General features: G+C 46.3%; 2 protein-coding genes across 2 annotated transcripts in view; one reads left to right on the forward strand and one right to left on the reverse strand.

The window, feature by feature from the left end:
* Positions 1 to 3,029, reverse strand: part of DTL (denticleless E3 ubiquitin protein ligase homolog) — a 32,792-nt gene extending 29,763 nt beyond the window's left edge. The window contains exon 1 of the mRNA XM_073553392.1: positions 2,831 to 3,029. Within this exon, the coding sequence (XP_073409493.1) occupies positions 2,831 to 2,879 (49 nt within the window). The 5' untranslated portion in view covers positions 2,880 to 3,029. The remainder of the gene's footprint in view (positions 1 to 2,830) is intronic.
* Positions 3,030 to 3,105: 76 nt separating this feature from the next.
* INTS7 (integrator complex subunit 7) overlaps positions 3,106 to 15,527 on the forward strand; it is a 60,429-nt gene continuing 48,007 nt past the window's right edge. Inside the window, exons 1-6 of the mRNA XM_073553391.1 lie at positions 3,106 to 3,327; positions 4,134 to 4,263; positions 4,821 to 4,967; positions 5,064 to 5,201; positions 6,061 to 6,107; positions 6,208 to 6,407. Of these exons, the coding sequence (XP_073409492.1) occupies positions 3,228 to 3,327; positions 4,134 to 4,263; positions 4,821 to 4,967; positions 5,064 to 5,201; positions 6,061 to 6,107; positions 6,208 to 6,407 (762 nt within the window). The 5' untranslated portion in view covers positions 3,106 to 3,227. The remainder of the gene's footprint in view (positions 3,328 to 4,133; positions 4,264 to 4,820; positions 4,968 to 5,063; positions 5,202 to 6,060; positions 6,108 to 6,207; positions 6,408 to 15,527) is intronic.

Raw genomic sequence — 15,527 nt, forward strand, 5'->3', positions numbered from 1 at the left:
GTGAATACCATTCCTCTTTAATAGCGGACAGCCCATCCCCAGCACCGCACCACACACAGCAAAGTATCACTCTCACACTCACAGCACCACATACACACGCAAACACAGCACATCTCACCTCCCCGCAGCACATCCCAGCTTCCTGCTTTCTGGGCGTTTCCTGTCTGTGACAGCCCAGCTGGATGACGTCATCATCCAGTGTGCTGTATCAGAGGGAAAGCTGCCGGAGAGAAAGAGGCTTCCGGGATGTGAGTTGTGCTGTGTGCCTGCGTGTGTATGTGGTGCTGTGTGTGAGAGTGATACGGTGCTATGTGAGTGAGGGTGGTGGGAAGCAATGATGGAGGTGATGGGCAAAGATATTGGTGGGGGAAGCAATGATGGAGGTGAGGGGCAATGATGGCAGTGGGGGAGACAATGATGGAGGTGATGGGCAATGATATTGGTGGGGGTAAGCAATGATGGAGGTGATGGGGGGGGTTCCTACGGTGCCCTAGACCCCTCGATCACAGCCGGAGAACTACATAGCCTAAAGACAGAAAGGGAAATCTAAACTGCCCCAGAGCAGACCCCAAAGCAATAGGCAGCCCCCAACATATAATGACGGTGAAGCAAGATGAAAAAACACTCACACAGATAGAAAGATAGGCTGAGCAAATGATGGGGCCCAAGCTAACTAGATAGGACAGGATAGAAAAGCTGCTGTCTGTAATCCGCCAAAACCCTATCAAAACAAGAGCCAACCGCTGATAGGGAAAAAAAGCCCTGAAGACGCTAGGCTTCAAAAAGACTATATCAGCACTCAGGTATTTTCTGAAGACAGAGCAAAAAGGAATTCAGCTCACCCCAGCAGGGAATGGCAGAAATCAAGAACAATGCAAAACAAAATCAAAACACAAATGCAAAAAGTAGAGCAGAAAACTTAGCTTTTGAGGAGCAGGAATCAGACTGCTCTCCTAGAATCCCTCAGAGAGATCACCAGCAAGGCAGAAGGGCGTCGGCTGCCTTATAACCAGTCAGTAATTCCCGTCACCCAGTCATCATCATCCTGCCCAGGTGCTTGGTAATCAGCCTCACTACCTTCCTTCACCAGAAGAAGGAGTTCATCAGACCTCAATGGTGAAGGGGAAAATGAACTCACAACAGGGAGGCAATGATGGAGGTGATGGGGGTAATGGGCAATGATGGCGGTGGAGGAGGCATAATGAAGGTGATGGGCAATGATGGCGGTGGAGGAGGCATAATGAAGGTGATGGGCAATGATGGCGGTGGAGGAGGCATAATGAAGGTGATGGGCAATGATGGCGGTGGAGGAGGCATAATGAAGGTGATGGGCAATGATGGCGGTGGAGGAGGCATAATGAAGGTGATGGGCAATGATGGCGGTGGAGGAGGCATAATGAAGGTGATGGGCAATGATGGCGGTGGAGGAGGCATAATGAAGGTGATGGGCAATGATGGCGGTGGAGGAGGCATAATGAAGGTGATGGGCAATGATGGCGGTGGAGGAGGCATAATGAAGGTGATGGGCAATGATGGCAGTGGAGGAGGCATAATGAAGGTGATGGGCAATGATGGCGGTGGAGGAGGCATAATGAAGGTGATGGGCAATGATGGCGGTGGGGAGGCAATCATGGATGTGATGGGCAATGATTGTGGTGGGGGGAGGCAATCATGGAGGTGATGGGCAATGATTGTGGTGGGGGAGGCAATGATGGAGGTGATGAAATGGACAATGATGGTGGGGAGGAGGCAATGATTGAGGTGATGGAATGGGCAGTGATGGTGTGGTGGTGGAGAATGATAGGGGTGGTGGGGGAGAAGGCAATGATGGAGGTGGTGACGAGGACAATGATGGGGGTGGAGAGGGGCTGCATTATATTCTGATGGGGACTATTATTCTCAGGGGACTACATTATACTATATGAGGGGGCTGCATTATTCTCTCAGGGGACTACATACTATATGAGGGGGCAGCATTATGCCCTATTAGGGGGCTACAGTATACTCTATGGGGAGGCTGCATTATGCCCTATAAGGGTGCTACATTATATTCTATGGTGGGGACTGTGTTATACCTTATGAGGGGGTTGCATTATATTTTGTGGGGTGCTGCATTATACCCTATGAGAGGGAGCTGCATTAAATTTTATGAGGGGGGCTACATTATTTTATGAGGGCTACATTATATTCTATGAGGGAGACTACATTATAGTCTGAGAGAGGCTACATTATATTCTATGAGGGAGCATACATTATAGTCTATGAGAGAGGCTACATTATAGTTATGAGGGGGCTACCCCTCTATGATTCTACCCCAACCCCTGCTACATAATTAAGACGTGTACTACCTTATATTATACCCTGATATTAGCACATTTTGCCGCACAGTTGGTGGTCTTGTATTTATCTCTGTGTAGCTACATAGTGGGCCCCAAGAATGATTTTCTCTGGTGGGCCCAAGGTGCTCCAGTCCGACGCTGCCTCCACATATTAAAAACTGCTGCTGGGTAGTTTATTAACCCTTCAGGTGTAATTTTCAGGGGCCCAAGACCATCTCCAAGCAGAGAGGTGGCGCACTGATGGTCTACAGGGGCCCCTATACTGTTCTCACACAGGGGCCACAAACACGTCATGTTGCTCCTATTTGTAGCCGTTTTTTTTCCAGTACACGGTCACATTAATGGAACCATTCACACTGCACCTCCTCCAGCAAGACGCATGGCTATGGGGAAGGTAGGTACAAAAAAAAATGGCGGCATCGCAGCCTTCCCCAGGTAATGGCCGGTAAACGCCGCAGGCCACAAGCCTTCCCCTCACGTTGCTCACTCACCCTTATGACTCCAGCGAGGCCTGTACACCACACTCTTGAATAACGACATGACCAGAAAGCGAGAAGGAACCCGAGTGTACCGAGAGCGGTGAGCACAACGCCGGTATCCAGCCTCCTCCTCCAACAGCTGAGCGCAAATGCTCAACTCCCGCGAAATCCAAAAATGCAATCTCCCGCGAAAGCCAATCTCCGCTCCTCATTGGTCGGGGCAACATCCAATCCCTGAGCGACGCAACGCCTACCGGAAAAGAAAAAAAATCGGCCAATCACAGCTTACGTTGTTACGTAGAGATACGTTTTGCGCAAGCGCACGAGAAGGTGTCATGGCTGCCTGCTAGTGGTTCCGTACAGTTGCACTGGTTTACGATTTTTTATTTTGGTGGTGGAGTGAATCAACATGGCGGCCGGAGGGAGCGCTGCTAGGTCGTTTCTAGCCGATGCTGGTTACGGAGAACAGGAATTGGATGCCAACTCGGCTCTTATGGAGTTAGATAAAGGTAGGGAGGAGGGAATAAGGCAGGAGGTGCTGCCATTGGCTGGTGGCACACTGCAGCCAATCGGATCAGTGCTTTCACTTTATGACATGCGGTTAAATGAAAGCTCCAGTGTGATTGGTTGCTATAGGGAATTAAGACATGACTGTGCACCAGTCCCAGCAGCCAGTAAGGCTATGTTCCCATGGTCGGTGGACGCTTCCGTACATCCGCAGGGTCCAGATGTTACAGCGTAGTGGAGGGTATATCGTGAAATCCCATCTCCACTATGCGTGCATGGACGCCCGTGGCTTCCCTGTGTATCCGGACATGTGGCGCGTCTTTCCAGACCGCAGCATGTCTATGTAGCGGAGATGCGAGCCTCCACAAGATAAAGTCACCCTTACAATGTATAGGATGCGGTGATTCCGTACGGTTCAATGACCACACGCGGAATCACCGGCGTTCAGGAGCCGGCAGCGCTTTTGACGTGTGCTGCGTCCAAAGCGTTTGAGCTGTCCAGACCGCAACAGAACTGGATCTAGCCATCCGGCTGTATAGGTCCTGGTACAACGATAAAAGTGATACCTGTCCTGTAGTGATCCGATGTGCCAGTGCTGAGAAATCAAGCTCTGAAGCCACAGGCAAATTAGCCTGGAAGTGCATTAGGGGCGTGTCAGTGCACTGAGGATAAAGCAGGAACATCTCGGCCCCATGGTCCTCGGGGACGGGGCATTATCCCTCCAGTTTGCTCATGTGGTTTATGCATGTTTTTTATATATCAATCATTGCTTTACTCTGGGTCATAATGTTCCTTTGTTTGTACCCAGGATTGAGATCTGGCAAGCTCGGGGAACAATGTGAAGCCGTTGTCCGTTTTCCTAGACTGTTTCAAAAATATCCGTTCCCAATCCTGATTAACTCTGCATTTCTCAAGCTGGCCGATGTCTTCAGAGTTGGGTAGGTGGCTGAACGTGAAATCTAGAGGACAATAGGGAATAAACATGTACAGAGGACATTGTCTGAAGGTAAAGGGGTCACAGAAGAGGTCCTAGCAATAAAAAAAGTTATGGGTCTCAGAAAATGGCGACACAACCCAATTTTTTTTTCCTTTTACATTTTTTTTTTTTTTATTTTCACCACCCAAAAAAAAATCCATTTAAGCTTGGTGTCATTATAATCGTGATCACCTGAAGAATCCTGTCTCCCAGTCATTTTTATCTTTCAATGAATGTCGGGCATACCAAATAAAAAAAAAAAAAAATGGTTCAATCCCTTTTTATTCACCGTTTTTCTGTACTTGGAAATTTTTATTCCTATTTTCTAGTGCATGGAAAAATGAATGGTGTCATTAAAAGTTGCAGCTCAACCTGCAAACAAACGGGTCATCAAACGGCGACATAAATGGAAAAGTAGAAAAAAAGTTGCATTGTAAAAGTTAGATTAATATTACTAGTAATTTCCTTGCTGCTTGGATGTCTCAGTTCTGTCCTAAGGGGAATTGTCTTTCCTTTCAGCAATAATTTCCTCCGGCTTTGTGTGCTGAAGGTGACCCAACAGAGTGAGAAGCACCTAGAAAAGATCCTGAATGTGGACGAATTTGTGAAGAGGATCTTCTCTGTTATACACAGTAATGACCCCGTAGCTCGGGCTATTACTCTCCGGTAAGTGGTCGGCCATCTTCGTGCATAAGGTGTTACACTGGAGCAGCGAATGTACCCTTCAATCACAAGACCATTTACCATTTTTGTCTTTTGTAGAATGTTGGGCAGCATGGCATCCATAATTCCCGATAGAAAAAATGCCCACCACAGTATACGGCAAAGCCTGGATTCTCATGACAATGTGGAGGTGGAGGCCGCCATATTTGCTGCATCTCATTTTTCTGCACAGTCAAAGTAGGTCTCTGGCACTTAAGTGCAGTCTGTTTGCTGTCAAGAAAACTGGGTCTATGAATAAATTTAAAAAAAAAAAGCGGAAAAAAAAAAGTTTATGTATAATAACTGCGCTTGTTGTCGCAGCATGCGTTTATAGAGAGGAGTACTCCTTCCGCAAGTGATCTTTGGAACATGTGTCATTTCTATGTCTGTCTAATACTTTGCATACACAGCCTGCATACAACAATCTAGTATGGGTTAAGCTTAAAGGGGTGTTCTCAAATTTAAAAGTTACCCCTTATCCACGAGATAGGGGATATCCTTCCAATTGCTGGTGGTCCAACCACTATGGCCCCCTCCAATACTGAATGGAGCAGAGATCGATAATGCTCGCTACAGCTCTTTTTATTCACTAAGGCGCTGCTGGAAAAAGGCGAGTGCAGCGCTCAGACGCCCTATAGGGAATGAATGGAGCGGAGATCGATAATGTGCATTGACGCTCCATTTATTCTTAATGGGAGCGCCAGAGATTGCCAAACGCAGTGCTCGGCTGATCTTCAGCGCGCCTTTTAGAATGGATGGAGCAGCAGTGCACATAACCGATCTCTGCTCTATTCATTCCCAAAAGGGCTCTTGAGTGCTGCACTCGCCTTTTTCCAGCAGTCCCTTAGAGAATGAATGGAGCGGCCGTCGGGCATTCAACCTGTCACTCCATTCTAAAATAGGAATAAAAGTGCCATGTTCCCTACGTTAGAACCCCCACTAAACAATAAGTTATCACCATTCATTTGGATAGGTGATAATTTGTTTTCATCTGACAACCCCTTCAATTTACATTAAGTTGCTTGTCATTTTATCATTTTTTGTTCTGTTCCATCAGAGATTTTGCTGCGGGAATCTGTAACAAAATTGGAGAAATGATCCAAGGTGAGATTTTTTTTTTTTCTGACATGTTTAGCGCTCTGTACATGAAAACAATACTTGTGACTTTCTACATTCTTAATGCTGTTTCCTTTCTTTATTATAGGCTTGGCCACGCCGGTCGACCTAAAGCTTAAACTGATTCCCATTCTCCAGCACATGCATCACGATGCCATTTTAGCTTCTAATAGCCGCCAACTTCTGCAGCAGCTCGTCACCTCGTACCCCTCAACGAAGATGGTGATCGTCACACTGCACACCTTCACCCTGCTTGCTGCGTCATCCTTGGTAGACATTCCCAAGCAGGTACACGGATGTGCGCATATCATTTTCTGTAGGGTTTTTCTTGGTCTGTAATATTGATGTCCCTCAGTATCGCATTAGTAGAGACTTGGCGCTCTGCCTGGTAATGCAGTTCCGTGTAGTGAATGGTACTGTAATGTCAGGCACATATACAACGCGGTGTGATTGGTCTGGGTGTCCAGAGTCTGATCCCCACCTAGGAACACTTTTGTGGGGCGGGGCCTAGCTCTTCATGTGAGAAGTCGGGTGGCTGTGCTTCTCTGCCACCATTAGCCTCAATTATCCTGCACAGAGCCCGAACAAGCTAATTCCTTTACCAGGATCAGATGTCTGAAGGTCCCAGGAGTCAGGGGTGAGCTTCTGCCAGACTCAGAGAGACAGACATGGGCCGAAAAAGGCAGAAAGATGTCAGAGCCTGCAGCAGTGCCTCAGTCCAAGATGGTGCTGAGAGAGAGGAGGAGGCGGGAAGAAGAAACACAGCCTTTGCACAGAGGCTGGAAGTCTCAGCCCAGCTGAACAGGTATGTGAGGGGCATAGAGACAGATGAAGAAGGAAATGGAGGGAGTGAGAAGCACAGAGATGAGGAGGAAGACGATGAGGAGATGCCTGTGCTGAATGCAGAGCTGGAGCAGAAGGAAGAGGGGGATGGTGACACTGTGCAGTTAGCTGAAAGTGCAGATGTAGCAGAGCCCACCCTGCGGGATGTATTCCAAGCTGTCTTATACTGCAAGACTGCCTTAACTGCTCTAACAAAGCAAGTGAATTGCTTGAAAGAAGAAATGGGAGGCATAAAAACATCTATGCAGAAAGTTACAGCCAGATTAACTGAGGTGGAGGACAGAGTTGGTGTAACAGAAGATCACTTAACCTCAGTGCAAAAGACACAACAACAGCACACTCAGAGGATCACGGTAGTAGCCAATAAAAATGATGACCTGGAAAACCGGTCACGTAGGAACAATTTGCGCATTGTGGGCATCCCTGAGAGAGCTGAGGGTGCTGACCCCACAACCTTTATTGAAACCTGGCTGCTGGACAAGTTTGGTGCTGATAACTTGTCGAGAGTGTTTGCGGTGGAGCGTGCCCATCGCGTACCCATGAGACCCCCAGTGCCGGGAGATGGACCTCGCACGATGCTAGCCAGAATCCTGAATTGCAGAGACAGGGACACTATCTTACGAAAGGCTGCAAAGTTGACAGATCTTAACCTGGAGGGCAAACAAATCGAAATATGCCCGGATTACTCAGCCGAGGTGCAAAAGTTGCGACTGCGGTATGGCGAAGTGAAGAAACAGCTCCGCTCTTTGCATTTGAAATACTCTACAATTTATCCTGCTAAATTAAGAGTGGAAGCTTTTGGAAAGATCATTTTTTCCCCGTCACCGGTTGAGGCTGCTTCGTGGTTGGAGCGCAACCGGAGCAAATTGAGAGAAGATAATGGCAATATGACCACATGACCCTGCTAGACTGATCACTGGACAGGGTTGTGGCGCTGCTTTACTCTGCGAAATAGGAGTGCAGAGGAGGGGGAGAACTCCCCACTGGGATCTACGTATTATGGTTAATTGTTTGATTAATGGTTCGGGACTATGCATACTGTTGACAATATGGCGGAGAGGCTGCCAATGATGGAGGAGGACACGACGCATGTTGAAGTGCGGAATACTGAGAAGTTGCTCAGGTTCTTTGAGCTCCCACTCTCACGTTGGGGAGAGAGTGACAACTGCAAAAGGGGAAGGGTGGGTGGAGGGGAAGCGGAGAGGGATGGGGGGAGGTCGGTGGGGCGGATTTGTAGGGAGATGGGGGTTTTCATGCTGTTTGACCGGGTATGATTGGGACCACAATGTAATGATGTTACTTGATGATGATGGATTGTTCTTTCTAATGCACAATGAGTAACCGTACTGTTCGGATGTTAAGTTGGAATGTACGTGGTATATCTGATAAGGTTAAGAGGCGGCTGTTCTGAATCATATCAAATCCTGTGAACCTATGATCGCGTGCTTGCAGGAGACATATCTCACTAGAGACACTATGCACTGGTTGTCAAGAGCCTGGATGCTAAAGACATATCATTCTACTTATTCCTCGTACTCCAGGGGGGTGTCAGTCCTAATACACAAAAACACACATTATGAAGAGCTGGAAGTGCATGTAGACGGTGAAGGGCAGTATGTATGGATTGCTTGCAGATTGTTCGGACACAAAATGATTTTAGTGGCTTTATATATCCCTCCACCTTACTCTAAAAAGAAACTACAAGCAGTACTGGAACTGACGGGCAGATGGGGGGAGACTCCATTCTTGATTATGGGAGATGTTAACAACACAATGAATGATTATTGGGATAAAGTACGACCGGCAGGTACGGAAGCTGGACAGGACAGGATGACTGCCTTTGGCAAGTATGTAGGGGAACTTGGGCTGGTAGGTCTGTGGAGAGTACGAAATGAGGGTAAGAGGGCTTTTTCATGTCATTCGGCAACACATGGAACACTGTCGAGGATAGACCTGGCTTTGGGGGATACCGCTATGGACGGGATGGTGGGGGAGGTGGAATACCTACAGAGGACTCTCTCGGATCATGGTCCTATGGTGGTCACGCTTCTGGTGAGATCTGCTCAGGGTCAGAGGGGAGGTTGGCGTCTTCACCCGACATGGCTTAAAGTGGTGGACATGGGTGGCATAACCAAAGAGCTAGAGCACTTCTTCCAAATGAACGAAGGGAGTACTGAGGCCACAACGGTATGGAATGCCATGAAGGTATTTACGAGGGGACTTTTTATAAGTGAGATTGCGAGGTGTAAGACCAAAACTAAATTGGCAGATCAACAAATAAAGGATGACCTGACAAGAGCGGAGGCAGACATGATTTTGGCGCCAACGAGTGAAGCTCACAATAGACTAAAATTGGCTCAGGAGGCAGTTGATAAACTGCACATGATGCAAGCTGAGAGGAAAAGGGCATTTCAGCAAGCCCAATTCTTTGAAGAAGGAGAGAGAGTAGGTCACTTGTTGGCGGTGATATCTGTGGCACAAAGGGAGTCTTACAGGGTGTATAAACTGAGAGATCAAACAGGGGCGACTCTGACAGACACAAAGGACATACTGGAGGTCTTCAAGGCATATTACATGGCACTGTACACTTCGAGAGCACGGGACACAGAGGGGGATGTGGAGAAATTTTTGGAAGGTATTTCACTACCTAAATTGTCTGAGGAAGATAGGTTGAGGTTGGAAGAACCTGTGAGTGTGAATGTGCCTAATAACAAATCACCGGGAGCTGATGGTCTACCTGGGGAGGTGTACAGGGAGTTAGTGGAACTGCTGGCTCCGAAATTGAAATCTGTGCTTGATGAGGCTTTAGTGACGGGGGCACTGCCGAGATCAATGGAGGAAGCGGTGATAGTAGTTCTGCCGAAGGAGGGAAAAGATCCCATGGATGCGGAGTCGTACAGGCCCATTTCGTTGTTGACAACGGATGTCAAAATACTCGCTAAGATCCTGGCCACCCGGCTCACCGGGGTTGCGCATACCATTATACACGAGGACCAGTCGGGCTTTATGCCTAACCGCTCCACGGCTGTTAACTTAAGAAGATTATTTCTTAATATGCAACTGCCTGCTGATAATGGTGACAGGAGAATAGTGATGTCATTGGACGCTAGGAAAGCATTTGATAGCGTGGAATGGCAATACTTATGGAAAATCATGGAGCTGATGGAATTCGGCCCCGCGTTCATGGCCTGGGTGAAGTTATTGTACTCATCCCCAAAGGCGGTAGTTAAGGTGAATGGAGAACAGTCCGGGATGTTTGACTTGCATAGGGGCACAAGGCAGGGGTGTCCGCTGTCCCCGCTATTGTTCGCGGTGGCAGTGGAGCCCCTGGCGGCCAAGATCAGAGCTGAGAGGGGAGTGGTCAGATTTAAATTTGGGAAGCTGGAAGAAAAGATATCATTGTATGTCGACGACATCCTGTTGTTTTTGGATAGTGCAGGAGAGACACTGGGGTGCGCGATGGATGTAATTAAACAATTTGGGAGCATTTCAGGACTGGAGATAAATTGGCACAAGTCTTATGTCATGGCTGTGGATAGAGCAATAGAAGCGGAGGAGATAGATGAGAGGGGGAAACAACTCCAGCTAGTTTCACAGTTTAAATACCTAGGGATATGGGTAGCTCTTCCACTGTCCCGATTCACGGGTCTGAATTTGGTTCCTCTGCTAGAGAAATTTAAAGGGAAAATAGGTGCATGGTGCAAATTGGCTTTAACGGTAACGGGTAGAACTAACCTGATTAAGATGGTCCTTATGCCACAACTAATGTACGTTTTGCACAATTCGCCGATATGGCTGCCAAAAAAACGGTTTCGGGGCATTGATTCTATCTTCAGATCCTTGATATGGGGCAAGAAGCAGGCACGGATTAAATTTGGAACTCTGCAAAAAGGAAAGAAAGAGGGAGGACTGGCCGCACCAAATCAATGGGTCTATTTCTTGGCAGTACAGGGCCAGCATGTCAGGGGATGGAGAGAGCTCGATTGTGGAGGAGCAGCTCACCGGGTGCTGGTACATGTGACGTGGAGACGCCCACTTATCCAGGGTCTAGAGGATGGTACCTTTAACCCCTTCACTACCAAGGGTGGTTTGCACGTTAACTACCGGGCCAATTTTTACAATTCTGACCACTGTCCCTTTATGAGGTCATAACTCTGGAACGCTTCCATGGATCCCGGTGATTCTGACATTGTTTTCTCGTGACATATTGTACTTCATGTTAGTGGTAAAATTGCATTCAAATAACTTGCGTTTATTTGTGAAAAAAACGGAAATTTGGCGAAAATTTTGAAAATTTCGCAATTTTCCAACTTTGAATTTTTATGCCCTTAAATCACAGCGATACGGCACACAAAAAACTTAATACATAACATTTCCCAAATGTTTACTTTACATGAGCACAATTTTGGAACCAAAATTTTTTTTTGTTAGGAAGTTATAAGGGTTAAAAATTGACCAGCGATTTCTCATTTTTGCAACACCATTTTATTTTTAGGGACTACTTCACATTTGAAGCCACTTTGAGGGGTCTATATGATAGAAAATACCCAAAAGTGACACCATTCTAAAAAATGCACCCCTTAAGGTGCTTAAAACCACATTCAAGAAGTTTATTAACCCTTTAGGTGCGTCACAGGAATTTTTTGAATATTAAAAAAAAAAATGAACATTTAACTTTTTTTCACAAAAAAAATACTTCAGGTTCAATTTTCTTTATTTTACCAAGGGTAACAGGAGAAATTGGACTGCAAAAGTTATTGTGCAATTTGTCCTGAGTACGCTGATACCTGATATGTGGGGGGGAACCACTGATTCGGCGCATGGCAGACCTCAGTAGGGAAGGAGCGCCGTTTGACTTTTTCAATGCAAAATTGGCTGGAATTCAGATCGGACGCCATGCCGCGTTTGGAGAGCCCCTGATGTACCTAAACAGTGGAAACCCCCCAAGTGACCCCATTTTGGAAACTAGACCCCCCAAGGAACTTATCTAGATATGTGGTGAGAACTTTGAACCCACAAGGGCTTCACAGAAGTTTATAACGTACAGCGGTACAATTAAAAAATCATATTTTTTCCACAAAAATGATCTTTTCACCCCCAATTTTTATTTTTCCAAGGGTAACAGGACCTTAAAAGTTATTGTGCAATTTGTCCTGAGTACGCTGATACCCCATATGTGGGTGTAAATGACTATTTGGGCGCATAGCAGAGCTCGGAAGGGAAGCAGCGCCATTTGACGTTTTTGGCTAGAATTGAGATCGGACACCATGTCGCGATTGGAAAACCCCTGATGTACCAAAACACTAGAAACCCCCCACAAATGACACCATTTTGGAAACTAGACCCCCCAAGGAACTTATCTAGATGTGTGGTGAGCACTTTGAACCCCCCAGTGCTTCACTGAAGTTTATAACGTACAGCAGTACAATTAAAAAATCATATTTTTTCCACAAAAATGATCTTTTCACCCTCAATTCTTATTTTTCCAAAAGTAACAGGACCATAAAAGATATTGTGCAATTTATCTTGAGTACGCTGATACCCCACATGTGGGTGTAAACCACTATTTGGGCGCATGGCAGAGCTCGGAAGGGAAGCAGCGCCATTTGACGTTTTTGGCTGGAATTGAGATCGGACACCATGTCGCGTTAGGAAAGCCCCTGATGTACCAAAACAGTAGAAACCCCCCACAAATGACACCATTTTGGAAACTAGACCCCCCATGGAACTTATCTAGATGTGTGGTGAGCACTTTGAACCCCCCAGTGCTTCACTGAAGTTTATAACGTCCGGGCGTGAAAATAAAAAAATCGTATTTTTTCCACAAACATCATCTTTTAGTCCCCATTTTTTTATTTTCCCAAGGGTAACAGGAGAAATTGGACCCCAAAAGTTGTTGTCCAATTTGTCCTGAGTACGCTGACACCCCATATGTGGGAGAAAACTACTGTATGGACACACGTCAGGGCTTAGAAGGGAAGTAGTGACGTTTTGGAATGCAGACTTTGATGGAATGGTCTGTGGGTGTCATGTTGCCTTTGGAGAGCCCCTAATGTACCTAAACAGTGAAAACCCCCCACAAATGATCCCATTTTGGAAACTAGACCCCCTGAGGAACTTATCTAGATGTGTGGTGAGCACTTTGAACCCCCAAGGGCTTCACAGAAGTTTATAATGCCCAGGCATGAAAATAAAAAAATCGTATTTTTTCCACAAACATGATCAATTAGTCCCCAATTTTTTTATTTTCCCAAGGGTACCAGGAGAAATTGGACCCCAAAAGTTGTTGTCCAATTTGTCCTGAGTACGCTGATACCTCATATGTGGGAGAAAACTACTGTATGGGCACACGTCGGGGCTCGGAAGGGAAGTAGTGACGTTTTGGAATGCAGACTTTGATGGATTGGTCTGCGGGTGTCATGTGCGTTTGGAGAGCCCCTGATGTACCTAAACTATTGAAACTCCCCACAAGTGATCCCATTTTGGAAACTAGACCCCCCACGGAGCTTATCTAGATGTGTGGAGAGCACTTTGAACCCCCAAGTGCTTCACAGAAGTTTATAACGCCTGGGCGTGAAAATAAAAAAAACATTTTTTTCCGCAAAATTATATTTTTGCCCCCAATTTTTTATTTTCCTAAGGGTAACAGGAGAAATTGGACCCCAAAAGTTGTTTTGTAATTTGTCCTGAGTAGGCTGATACCCTACATGTGGGGGTAAAACACTGTTTGGGCGCATGGCAGAGCTTGGAAGGGAAGGAGCACCATTTGACTTTTTCAACGCAGAATTGGCTGGAACTGAGATCAGACGCCATGTTGCCTTTGGAGAGCACCTGATGTGCCCAAACAGTGGAAACCCCCCAATTATAACTCCAACCCTAACCTCAACACACCCCTAACCCTAATCTGAGCCCTAGCCCTAACCCTAACCCTAGCCCTAGCCCTAACCCTACCCTAACCCTAACCCTAGCGGGAAAATGGAAATAAATACATTTTCTTTTAGTTTTATTATTTTTCCCTAACTAAGGGGGTGATAACGGGGGGTTTGATTTACTATTTATGGCGGTTTTTATGTTTGTCGGCTGTCGCACGCTAAAAGACGCTTTTTATTGTAAAAGTAGTTTTTGCATCACCACATATTGAGAGCTATAATTTTTCCGTATTTTGACCCACCGAGTCATGTGAGGTCTTATTTTTTGCGGGACGAGTTGACGTTTTTATTGGTACCATTTTCGGGCACGTGACATTTTTTGATCGCTTTTTATTCCGATTTTTGGGACGCAGAATGAACAAAAACCAGCATTTCATGAATTTCTTTTGGGGGGGTGCGTTTACACCGTTCCGCGTGCGGTAAAATTGATAAAGCGGTTTTATTCTTCGGGTCAGTACGGTTACAGCGATACCTCATTTAGGTCGTTTTTTTATGTTTTGTCGGTTTTTTGCAATGAAAACAATTTTATATAAAAAATAATTATTTTTGCATCGCTTTATTCTGCGAGCTATAACTTTTTTATTTTTTTGTGGATGACGCTGTATGGTGGCTCGTTTTTTGCGGGACAAGATGACGTTTTCAGCGGTACCATGGATATTTATATGTGTCTTTTTGATCGCGCGTTATTGCACTTTTTGTTCGGTGGTATGATAATAAATCATTATTTTTTGCTTCGTTTTTTATTTTTATTTTTTAAGGGGTTCGCTAAAGGGGTTAACTAATGGGACAGTTTTATAGGGCAGGTCATTACGGACGCGGCGATACCAAATATGTGTACTTTTATTGTTTTTGTTTTTTTTTATTTTGAAAAAATGGATTTATTGGGGAATATTTTTTTTTTTTTTTACTAATTTATTTAGCGATTTTTTTTTAAATTATTTTTAACACTTTTTTTTTTTACTTTATTACCTTGTCCCAGGTGGGACATCACTGTCCTGTGACAGATCGCTGATCTGTCACATCACAGATCACTGTGACAGATCAGCGATCTGTCACAGGCACTGCTGCAGACTTCCTCATGCCTGCGCTTTGCAGGCACTGAGGAAGCCAGCTTCCTCAGGCCCCCGAAGGCCCCCGTCGCCATCTTGGATTCGGGGGCCTGGAGGAAAGGAGCCCCCCGCAGCAGCGCTGCACATTGCGCTGCCGTGGGGGGCTCAGGGAAGCACGGAGGGATCCCCCTCCCTGCCGATGCTTCCCTTTAACCCCCGGTACACCGCGATCGCGTTTGATCGCGGTGTGCAAGGGGTTAACGTGTCGGGGGCGGTCCGTGACCGCCCCTGACACATTGTGCCGGGTGTCAGCTATGATAATTAGCTGACACCCGGCCGCGATCAGCGGCGCTCACCACGTGGGCGCCGCTGATCATGGTGACGTAATATTCCGTCCATGGTAATTAGGTCCATGGTCACATGGACGGAATATTACGTCAATTGTAGGTAAGGGGTTAAGAAACTGGGAGCACCATATCCTACCATAGGCATGATTCAGAAGGTATGGGACACCATTAAAAGGATCAGAGGGGTGGATGAGCTGACTAGGTACTCACCGGTGTGGGACAATGAGCATCTGCCGGAAC

This window comes from Dendrobates tinctorius, unplaced genomic scaffold (genome assembly GCF_039654945.1).
Source record: "Dendrobates tinctorius isolate UK_male_01 unplaced genomic scaffold, ASM3965494v1 ptg000201l, whole genome shotgun sequence".
Classification (NCBI taxonomy): Eukaryota; Metazoa; Chordata; class Amphibia; order Anura; family Dendrobatidae; genus Dendrobates; species Dendrobates tinctorius.